The sequence below is a fragment of the Callospermophilus lateralis genome, chromosome 9, assembly GCF_048772815.1.
Source record: "Callospermophilus lateralis isolate mCalLat2 chromosome 9, mCalLat2.hap1, whole genome shotgun sequence".
Taxonomy (NCBI): Eukaryota; Metazoa; Chordata; class Mammalia; order Rodentia; family Sciuridae; genus Callospermophilus; species Callospermophilus lateralis.
This window is the reverse complement of record NC_135313.1, coordinates 95,540,324-95,552,538: the sequence shown is the minus strand read 5'-3', so window position 1 is coordinate 95,552,538 and position 12,215 is coordinate 95,540,324. Positions and strand designations below refer to the sequence as shown.

The following is a 12,215-nucleotide window of genomic DNA, read 5'->3' as shown; positions in this document are numbered from 1 at the left end:
CTGTCATGTTTTGGTATCAGAATAATGCCAACCATGTAAAATGAGTTTTGAAGAGTTTCCTCTATTTCAATTTTGGTAGAACAATTTAAGAAGAATTTATTTTAGTTCTTCTTTAAAACTTTTAGTTCTTCTTTAAAACTACCTCAGTGGTACCATGAACAAAGCCCTGGGCTCAATCCTTAGCACAAAAAAAAATAATAACATTATTGAATTGGTACAGCAAAGCCATTTGCTGTTGTGTTTTTCTTTGCTGGAGACTTTACTGTGGATCAAATTTTGTTACTTTCATTCAGTTCAGATTTCCTATATTTTCACTGTTCAGTTTGGGTTGGCTATAGGTGTTCAAAAATTTATCTGCATCTTCTAGGTTTCCCAATTTGTTGGTGTATGTTGTTCAAAATAGTCCCTAGTAATCCTTTGTATTTCTGTGGTATAAGTTGTAATGTCTCCTTTTTCATCTTTAATCTTGTTTAGTTGGGTATTGTCTCCTTTATAATTGGTTAGTCTAGGTAAAGGTTTATCAAATTTATCTTTTCCAAAAAAAAAAATCTCTGTTTAGTTGCTTTTTTGTATTTTTAATTCTTCAAGTCATTTATTACTGTTCTAACTTGTTATTTTTTTTCTTCCACCATTTTTAAAAATTTGTATTGTTCTTGCTTTTCTAGTTCCCTGAGATGCACCAGTAGGTTGTTTATTTGAAATATTTGTATTTCCTTGATGTAGATATTTATTGCTGTAAATATCCCTCTTAGTGTTGCTTTTGCTATTTTCCATAAATTTTGGTATGTGGGTTTCCTGTTTTCACTTGTTTCAAGAAATTTTTTATCTTGACTTTTTATTGAAATGTAGCAGAATAACACACACACTATAAATGTATGGCTCATTGAATTTTCACAAACTGAACACACATGTGATCTGCACCCAGAGGAAGAAACAGAATATCCACAGCCCCTAGTAACCTCCCTTCTATCCCTTTTATTTTTTTTTACTGCCACATCGATGTTCATAGAAGCACAATTCACAATAGCTAGACTGTGGAACCAACCAAGATGCCCTTCAATAGATGAATGGATAAAAAAATGTGGCATTTATACACCATGGAGTATTACGAAGCACTAAAAAATGACAAAATCATGGAATTTGCAGGGAAATGGATGGCACTAGAGCAGATTATGCTAAGTGAAGCTAGCCAATCCCTAAAAAACATATGGCAAATGTCTTCCTTGATATAATGAGAGCAACTAAGAACAGAGCAGGGAGGAAGAGCCGGAGGAAAAGATTAACATTTAACAGAGACATGAGGTGGGAGGAAAAGGAAGAGAAAAGGGAAATTGCATGGAAATGGAAGGAGACCCTCATTGTTATACAAAATTACATATAAGAGGCTGTGAGGGGAATGGGAAAAAAAACAAGGAGAGAAATTAATTACAGTAGATGGGGTAGAGAGAGAAGATGGGAGGGGAGGGGAGGGGGATAGTAGAGGATAGGAAAGATAGCAGAATACAACAGTTACTAATATGACATTATGTAAAAATGTGGATGTGTAACCGATGTGATTCTGCAATCTGTATTTGGGGTAAAAATGGGAGTTCATAACCCACTTGAATCTAATGTATGAAATATGATATGTCAAGAGCTTTGTAATGTTTTGAACAACCAATAAAAAAAGAAATTTTTAATTTCTCTTTTGATTTATTTGACGACCTATTATTCATTCAATAGCACATTATCTAATTTCAATGAATTTGTACAGTTTCTAAAGTTCCTCATGTTGTTGATTTCTAGTTTTATCTCATTGTGATCAGAAATGACATGTAATATGGTTTTGTATTCTATTTGTTGAGACATATGTTGTGGGCTAATATATGGCCTATCCTGAGGAATGTTCCACCTGCTGATGACAAGAAAGTAATTTATGCAGCTGTTAAATGAAATACAATGTAAAGTCCACTTGATATATGCTATGATTTAATTCCAGTATTTCTTTGTTGATTTTTTTTTTTCTGGTTGGTATTTCCAATAGGAAAGTGAGGTGTTGAAAAACAACTGTTATTGTATTGGGGCCTATCTCTCCCTTTATATCTAATAATGTGTGCTTTATAAAACTTTGTGCTCCAGCATTAGATCCATATACATTTACAAGTGTTATATCTTCTAGTTGAATTGATCCCTTGATCATTATAGAGTCACCTTTTTTTTTTCTTTCTTCATAACTTTTGACTTAAAGTCTATTTTATCTTATATAAGTATAGCTATTCCTGATCATTTTTGGTTTCCATTTGTGTAGAATATATTTTTCCATCCCTTTATTTTCACATATGTGTGTCTTCACAGTGAAGTTTGTTCCTTATATGCAGCTTATTGTTGGGTCTTGCTTTTTAGTGATTCAGCCAGTCTGTATCTTTTAATTGAGGAATTTAATGCTTTTATGTGCAAGTTATTATTGATATGTAAAAATTTATTCCTGATATTTTGTTAATTTTCTTCTGGAATTTGAACATTCTTTGTTCTATTCTTCTGTTACTATTTATCTTCATGGTTTTCTTTTTTTTATTATTTTGAGTATATGTTATTCTGGTGGGTTTTATATTTATATATGTTTTCATAATGGTAGTCATTTTTCTTTTGCTTCTAGGTATAGACTCCTTTAAAACTTATCATAAGGCTGATTTGGTGGTGATAAAGTCCCACAGGTTTTGCTTATTTTAGAAATCCTTTATTTCTTCTATGTTTCTGAAGGATAGCTTTGCAGGGTATTGTATTCTTGGTTGGCAGTTATTTTCCTTCAGAACTCATTCCCTTCTACTCTGTAAGAAAGGTATTTACTCTAAGATACAGACAAAGACAAGGCTATCCACTTTCACCACTCTTATTTAACATAGTTCTGGAAGTGCTAGCCAGAGTAAGAGGCAAAAAAAAAAAAAAAAAAAATATATATATATATATATATATATATATATATATATATATATATATATTAATTAAAGGCATAGAAATAAAAAGAAAGGAAGTCAAATTGTCTTTGTTCACAAGGGAAAAAAAATGAAAGATTCAACCAAAAAACGATTAGAACTATTAGTAGAGTTGCAGGATACAAAATCAACATACAAAAATCAGTAGCATTTAATACAACAATAAAGAACTTTCTGAGAAAGAAATCAAGAAAATATTCCCATTTATGATCAAAACATAAAAACAAAAATATTTAGTGATAACTTTGGCTAAGGAAGAGAATAACCTCTATAATGGAAATGATAAACACTGATAAAAGAAATTGAAGAAGACACACACACAAAAAGATTGGAAAGACCTCTCATGTTCATGGATAGAAAGAATTAATATTGTTAAAACGACTATATTACAAAAAGCAATTTACACATTCAATGCAATTGCCATCAAAATACCAATGACATTCTTCACAGAAATGAGGGATGTAGGAATCCTAAAGTTCGTATGAAAGCACAAAAGACCCTGAATAGCCAAAGCAATCTTGAACAAAAAGAAGAAGCCTGAACACATAACAATATTCATCTCAAGACATAATATGGGGCTGGGGAAACCAATTCTGGATGATATCAACATAAAATTTTACAAATGAACCACTGAAGCAGAGTGGAGATCTCAGAAATAAATCCACACATTTAAAATCAACTGATTCTCAACAAAGGCACCAATAATGCCCACTGGGAAAAGCACACCCTCTTCAATAAATGTATTGGATATCCAATGCAGAAGGGTGAAATTTGACCCTTCTCTCTCACAATCAACAAAAATCAATTTAGATCAAAGACCTAAATGTAAGACCTGAAACTGCAAATCCTCTAGAAGAAAAGGCAGACATTGGTATAGACAATGATTTTTTTTTATAAGACCCCAAAATCATAGACAAGAAAAGCAAAAAATAGACAAATGGGATTACCAAACCAAGAAGTTTCTGCACAGCAAGGAAATAATGGAGTGAAGAGATGCCATATCATCTCAGTCTGAATGATTATAATCAAAAGTGAAAGAAAGAAAGAAAGGGAAAGAAAGATCGAATGAACGGACAAATGCAGGCAAGGATGCAGAGAAAAGGGAACTCTTATACATCCTTTGGGGGACATGTAAATAGAGAACACTATAGAGGCACCTTAAAACCTAAAGATACAATGACAGTATGATCTAGCTGTCCCACTTCTGGATATGTAGCCAAAGAGAATGAAATCAAATCAACATATCAAAGAGATCCCCTCACCCCAATTTTCATTGTAACAAAAAAAGTGTACATCAATGGATGAGTGGATAAGAAAAATGTGCTATATGTGCATCATGAAATATTATTTGGCCATAAAATAAATGAAATCTTGTCATTTGCAGCAAAATGGCTAGAAGTGAACATTTTGTTAGGTGAACTGAGCCAGCCATGGAAAGCTAACACTATGTTCCCTCTCAAATCTCAACACTAAGAAAGAAAAAAAAAAAAAAAAAGTCCATCTCAAAGTAGGAAATAGTAGAAGAGTAATTAAGAAGGGGAGGGGAAAGACGACAAGACGACAGAGGGAGGTTGGGGGGGGGGGAGTACGAAATACAGGAAAATATGATTTCTAGAGTTCTACAGCCCAGTAGGGTGACTATAGTTGACAAAAAGCTTTTATACATTTTATGAAAAACTAGAAGAGAGAAGTTTGAAGCCATTGAACATAAAGAAATGATGAGGAGATGCAAATGTGAATTGCCCTGGTTTGATCAATACATATTGTATTCATGTTTCAAAGTATGAGACAGTACTCCAGAAATATCATAAATATTTACAATTATTACGTGTTAATTAAAACGGAAAACAAAACAAAACAAAACTGAAAACACCCTGAGCTGACTCAGGCTACACAACCATTAAGAGGCAAAGTAGCCAGCTAAGTTTCAAAGTGGGTCTGCCCTATTTGGTCGCCATCCCAGACAGTGCCCAACCAGACCACCCCAGCTTCACTCCTGGGAGGTTTTCCGTGCACCGAGGGGACATCCTCAACTACAACCTCTGTATCTGGCAGATGCAGATGGAGACAGAATAACAGAAAAATGTGAGACCTGCGCTGGACAGCTGGAGCGCAGAAGAGTTCTGAAGTGGGCGGGTGTTGTGGTTTAAAAAAAAAAAAAAAAAAAAAAAAGGGTGGAAACCCCACCGGCCAAGTTGAAGAAAATAACTGAAGTGTGCCTATCTCCGGGCCGGAGCCCCTCCCCTTGGCTGGGCTGCGCGGGAGGAGGGTGACCCAGGTGCCGCTTCCTCCCTCGGATCAGGGTCAGGAGCCCGAGAGCGCGACCCTCGCTGCCGCCGCGTTTTGTCCCCTAGGCGTCTCGGCCTCAGCCGGGGCCACCGCCCAGGACCCATCGGAGATGAGCAACCGCAACAGCACGTCGCTGCCCCCTTACCACCGTGAGTACCCGCCCCGGGAAGGGCTCCTTGGCCCTCCGCACGCCGCGGCCGGACAGGAGCGCACGGGACAGGCCGTGGTCGCCGACACCCGCGGGTCCAGCCTCCTAAGCTGTTGTGGGCCCCAGACCCCCTGCGCCTCTGGTTGGGATGGGTCCCCGTCCCGCGTCCCGGATCCCACGCGCGGGCTCTGTGCGCCCGGAGCGTGGAGAGGCCGCCAGCCGGCCAGCTGCGGGCGCGTCCGCTTGCTTTCTGTTTCTTTGTGTGGGGCCAGAGAAGTGTCTGGGGCCAGAACTTGTCCCGTTAGGAGACAAGCGCCTGCAAGTAAGGAGCGGCGGAGCGCGAAGCAGCCCTGAGTCAACCAGAGTCCAAGTTGCTTTCTGGGCCGCTGCTGCTCCGGGGAACAGGGGGCAGGACTTGAGCAAACTGCAGCTAACTCCAGCCCTTCGGCGGGACTTGCTTGCTCCCTCCAGGGTGTCTAGAGAACCCAGATGTTGGAGGGATCCCCTGGACTTCACTCTTTGGGGGTTCGCAGATAGCGCAGGTTGTCTTCCTAACAGGAAATCAATCGTACAAGGGTTGTTTGTTTTGTTTTGTTTTGTTTTGTTTTGTTTGGATTCTCAGAAACTTTGCTGGGCCTCTCCTTGCCCTGGTCCTCTGCCTTGGAGCTTTTGAGACAAAAACTGTTTTATTCTTCTTCTTCTTCTTCTTCCTCCTCCTCCTCCTCCTCCTCCTCCTCCTCCTCCTCCTCCTTCTTTTTTGATCCTTTTATCTCCATCCTGGCCAAATATTAAAAGTTTGTTAGAAGAGATAGTTTGAATCTCTAATGTGATCAAGTTAGATTTTTAATATGATAATGATGTGAGTATTGGAGACAAGCACTCTAGTTAAAGTCTTTGAAACGCAGTTGTTGGTGAGACCTTGCGCAGCCCAAGCCAGGGCGTGGATGAGAAAGCTTAGATCTGCAGGTATGTGTTTCCATGCCTGTAAGTGCTCAGGATCGTGCTTATTAAGCCCTGTAGCATGCTTGGGTCAGTTCAGGTAGCAGACACTATTCCTACAAGGAAACCTGGGTTTCTGGGCTTTGCTGTCAGTATCAGAATAAGCTATGCCACTTATTAAAAAGTAAACTCTCTTGGCTCCAGTTTTGTCTTCTGTAAAATGGAAATAATAATAGGATATTCTTAGTTGGATTTTTAAGAATTAAGTGCATATAAACGGCACAGACCAACACATACCAAGTGTTCAGTGAATGTCTTTATATTAACTTTATATTAACTTTACATAAAACTACAGCCCACGAGTTCGTGTATAATAGTGTGTTTACATAAGTACACGCTCCAGGGCCTAGATTAAGGGAAAAGAAGACAGAAACCACAGTAATGTTTCAGTTTAGGCATTGCCAAAGTTCAGGCTGCAGCCATTCCCACCCCTAAAGAGGATGGCCCACCCCTGCCCCGCCCTCCAGTTAGTTCTCCAGGATTCCAGTTTCAGATCTTGACCAATGACTGCAAACACCTCCCTTCTGGGATTGATAGAGATGCAGCCCTTACTTGCATACCATTCCAGATTACCCTCTGAAGTTGATTTATGGCAGGATCCCTGCTGTGGGAGAACCCTGGGGCCCTATTTCTTGCTGCTAACTCAGACAGGATGTGTCTATATCCTGTGTCAGTTTACATAGCTGTAACTGCTCCTCGGAACCAGAGGTTAGAATGGAGAGGACCCACTTCTGTCAGCCAGGCTTGCCCTGCCCAGCTGGGCTTAGCCTGCTTTCCTAGGCCTGAATGTCACTGCGAGTGAGTCATGCACAGCAGTCCTTTTGCCTTGCCCTTGGCTGGAAGGGGTCAGCGCTCAGTGAGGAGACAGCCAGGTTTGGCAGCTTTATATAGAATCCCGCTGCCTCTGGCAGAAGCGGTGAGGACTGTATTAAGTGCCAAATGAAATTCCATCGCAGTCATTGCTCAATCCCTCCAGATATTGGTGGTGCTGGGAGTCACATGGGGCTGGCACCATTAGCCACTGGATCTTTCCCAGGGTGCCTTTGGCTAAGCAAGTATTTCTGGGGACTTGCAAAGCACTCTGGGAAACAGAAGGATGTAGGGTAAACGGCATTCTGTTATTTGTTGTGGAAGCCGATAAGTGAGAGGTTGGACAAGCCAAGTTGGTTTGACTCTTTGAATGATATCTATATCTATTTATCTATATAAGTGTGGGAATGGCACATATATATATATACATATATATTCATATGTAATATGTATATTATACATATATATACACATATATATATACACACACACACACACACACACACACACACATATATATATATATATACTTTTTTCTCTGAAATCTTAACCCTAACACCTTCCGGTGACTGAGCCAACACAATGTCCCCACAAGCACAAGTTAAAATCCAAACCAAACAAATTGGAATGAGATCAATAAAGAGTTAATAACAGGGAAGACAAAAACAATTTCTTCCTACCCCAAGGGCAATGACTTCATTGATTGTTGAGAATTCTTCTGGAAGCCATTATATGCTTGTGCAATTTCTTCTTATTTTACACAATGGAACCCATTTTATATATTCTACTTCATCTTGCATTTTTCTGTAAGAACATCTTAAAGATTGTACCTTACCACCATGTATAGACTAATTTTTTTGGGGGGGGGGACTGCAGAGTATGAATCTATGAAAAATTTGTTTTTATTTATTTATTTAACCAATTTGTCTGCTAATTGGCATTTAGGATATGTACAGACTTTATTTAATTTTTGTTCAACCAGATGCAGTGCTGCCATGGCAACCCTCTTAAGTTGAGTTTTGTTTGCATATAACTGTGGTCTTTTAGGAAAAGTCCTCCCAGACCAAAATTTAATTTATAGAACAACAACAAAAAAAAAAAAAACTGTGTGTTTAAAATGTTAGTAGATACTCAGAAACCCCTCCTAAAGGTCACACCATATTCTATTTTCTAATGTTCACGGGTAACTTATGAGTAAAGCTTCTTCCCCACATCCTTATTTACATGTGCAGCTTTCATCTTCATTAGGTTGATGGGTAGAAAATGTTGTCACTTTGGAGTGTGCCTCTTTAATTATTAGTGAGGACAAGAGTGTTTTCTTGCCTCCGTAAGACCTTGTTTCACTTTTGGGGGAAGTACCTAGCAGAGCCCCACCTGCTTGTGTAGTCAGGCCTGGGCGTTTACTGACTGTAGGTGAAATACAAAATATCAGAGCCTCAGTTTTCTCATCTGTCGGTGGAAATAATAGGAGCAACTTCACAGGACTCATGTGATAGACAAGAGTATAAACGCCTGGCATTGTTCCCAGCAATGGTGGTATAGAGGTGATAGTTGCTAACAAAATTTACCAAAGTAAACTTGGCCTGTGGATGCTGGTAATTTCAGGATTCTCCTTTGCAGGTGGCTGGCTGTTGTTCTGACTTTTGATAATATAGCAACATTAATGCTTCTAGGCCAGGTCCTGCTAAGGTAATTGCCTGGGTTACCTTTCCATGCCTGGAGTGATGAATATTTTCTTACCGCTTTGACAAGGGGAACACTTGAGGCTCAGGGGACATTGACTGCCATGAGGTTCTCAGGTACTAGGAGGCTGCAGACAAAGGCTACCAGATCCCACAACCAGCTAAGGCCCACCCAGGCAGGGGATTAGGGCATATGGAGGTCTGTAGATGGCATGCATACTGCCCACTACGGAGGCTCTGGAAGATCACCTCTGAGCAGGTCACACACAGGGACTGCATGTGGCATTGGCATTGGGAACCTGCCAGCCGCTCCCCCTCCCCCACCCGCTCCCCACTCCTCAGCCAGGCCCATAGTCCAACTCCAACCCATAACTGCCCACTATCACTCCCTTTCCTGTGGTCAGGCCCGCCCTGCCTTGGGCGTTCCCTGATGGCTGGCCCCTGATGCACCCACCCTATGCCTGTCTGCCTCTCCTGCTTCACCTTTCACAAATGCCTGCATCAGGCCCTCAGGTTTTCTGGATAAATGCCCCCCACCCCACTCCACACATACCTGTTTGTCTATCAAGGCCCAGAATATGTATTCCCATCTCAGAAATTTTTCCCAGCCCCAAAAACCAACTACTACAGGCCTGGGGGCATTTTGCAGCCCTGACAGTTTCCTGTGCATGTCCCCTTCCCAGAATTCTGACCTCCTGAAGGACTCCATAACCCTGCCCCCCCCCACACACACACACACTAGGGACCTGACACACAGAGGTGTTGGACAAGCCACTTGGGTACAAACAAATGATTGCACAGATGACCCTAAGGCCAACACTCTCAGGGCCAGTGCCATTCCAAAGCCAAAAGCCCATTCCAAAGGCTAGAAGTACCTTTTAAAAATCATACATTCAGTTGCTCCTAGGTCAGAACTTGAGACCAGTTCCTAGGTCAATACCGGGAGGCCAGTAAATAGTCAATTGAAGCAGAAATTCAAACCTAAACACATCCTAAGACCACAGCAAGGCGGACCCAGAAATCCCCTTCCACTGAGTCATGTTTCTTGTCTAATCCCCCTCTCTTCACCCACCCTTAATCTCCCCTACCTCCCACTCATTCTGGCCCAGAAGTTTCTTTAGATACAATCTAACCTTTTGAGGAAATGCTGGCCTCTACTCTTAGTTATTATAAATTTTAATTTTTGTACATTCTTCTCAAACAATGTTGCTGTACAGAGTCTTAGCCCATGGCAAAAACTGACAAGGTCCCCTGTCCCTGGTGCTTTGCAGAACCCAGCCCACTGGCTCTGGATTCCATCTTGGGCAAGGCAAGGGTTGGACAGGGCTCTTGGAGGACTCCTCCGCACACTCTCCGGGCTTCTGGCAAGCCTGTGCACACTGGAATTTCACAGGGAAACTCCTGTCTGTGCTCAGAGAAGACTGTCTGCTGCGGAGTGAGCCCCAGGCTCTGAGAACCCTGTTCTTTCTCCTGCCCTATCATCTCCACACCCTCCTCTTCATCATCTCCCATTCATGACCCTTTGTTATAGTTCTCTTGTTTCTGCTTAGCTGGCAAACTCCTTCCTTCCATGTTAAATCCACACATCCCATCTCTTATAATACCAAAGAGTTACACACAATTTGGGGTTCAACAGGCACCTCACCCACCCATTTCCAAGGGCTGAGATAAAAGCATGCTCCTGTTTGGGGTCATTTATGTGTGGCAAGCCCCAGGCAAGGTGGCCTCAGTTATCTCATGGCACTGACACACCCTGGCACAGCTCTCTAACTCTGCTTTGCACGGGATGGTACTAACTGAGGCATGTCACAGAGAGCTACCACTAGGACCCCTTGCACTCCCTTTTCCTGTGTGCATTTTGCATTTTGCAGGCTAAAAGGGGGCCAGGTAGAGGGCTTCCAGCTGACTGCAAACCCAAATGCTGCCATTTTTTCCCCATGAACTCTGTAATGGAAAATCTTCATATTTTATCAGCCGCTGATGAATACCCATACTCCCAGCAGAATCTAACAGGAAGGAAACGTGTTTGCCAGATCAAAACCTACAGAACAATCTAACCTGCCTTCCTTTTGTGTTGGGCCCCAGTTGCTGGCTTCTCTGTTCACCAAGCAGCAGAGTCTACTGGCTTTACTATCCTTTCTTACCTGAGAGCCTTGCTAAAACCTACACATATACCTTAGCAATACTAGAGGCATCAAGTTCAGGTTCCCCTTCACTACTTTTTAAAAACCATTTAGCCCAAATACACTTTGTCAATGTGCTTGTGTCAAAAGTGAGTAATACCAGCTAGTGAATGGTATTTGGACTCCAAGGATTTAATTTGGAATCTAGACCACTAGGAGCTATGATCTTGGATCATTTGCTGGGCTCCTTTATATCTTTATTTATTTACCTTTATCTTTCAGTAGTGTGCTCACATTTTCATCTTGCACTGGGCCCCCATATTCTATAAGTCTTGATCCCACAATAGTTCTACCATATGAGTTTGCTTTGTGCATTAAATGTCTGCTCATAGATAAAGTTCCTAGTATGGTGCCTGGTCTATATTCACGGTCATGCTCAAGGACCGCTGCTCATTGAGTATTGAGTGTGTTCTGCTCCCTCCATACTCCCCAGCCTTGCCTCTGTTTGACCATTTGCCATTGCAAATTATACCCCCAAACAAGGACAGGCTTCCTCAGTCCCAGAGAGCCCAGGGCAAGGCCCTATACTCAGCAGGGCCATCTCCTCCTTCTGAGCCTTGAGAGCTGCCTCCTCACACTGCTTCTTTAAGGGTTTTTCTTTTAATGGTTTTTACTGATGCATTATAATTATATACAATAGTGGGATTCATTGTGATGCATTTGTTCAAACATGCACATAACATAATTTGACCAATCTCACTGCCCAGTGTCTCTTCTTCCTCTGTTATTTTCTCTCCCTGTAATCCCCTTCCTCCACTTTACTGGTTTTCCTACTATTTTTTCTTTTAATTAGTACACTAAAATTTTGCAGGGGCCTTCATTGTGATCTATTCATACATGGACATGGAATAATTTGGTCAGTTTCATTCCCTGGTAGCTCTCTCCCTCCCTCACGATTCCCTTTCCTAGATCCTACTGGTCTCCCTCCTATTTAGTCAAAATAGTCAAGAGAGAAAAAAGAGTGAAATTTGCCAAAGGGCCATATAGGTGTTCCCAACCTGGAAAACACTGCAACCCAGCTGTGGACCTCACACACTAGCTGTGCCATTGGGGCAAACCTCTCAGCTTCTGCAGATTCATTTCCACACATGGTACTGGGCATGGGTGTTATCTCTGCCCCCTGCCTCACTGG

At 41.4% G+C, this 12,215-nt stretch overlaps 1 protein-coding gene across 1 annotated transcript in view; it reads left to right on the top strand.

Moving 5' to 3' along the window:
- The first annotated feature begins 5,185 nt into the window (after nucleotides 1-5,185).
- Gypc (glycophorin C (Gerbich blood group)) overlaps nucleotides 5,186-12,215 on the top strand; it is a 33,445-nt gene continuing 26,415 nt past the window's right edge. Inside the window, exon 1 of the mRNA XM_076865984.2 lies at nucleotides 5,186-5,410. Coding sequence (XP_076722099.1) covers nucleotides 5,371-5,410 — 40 coding nt within the window. The 5' untranslated portion in view covers nucleotides 5,186-5,370. The remainder of the gene's footprint in view (nucleotides 5,411-12,215) is intronic.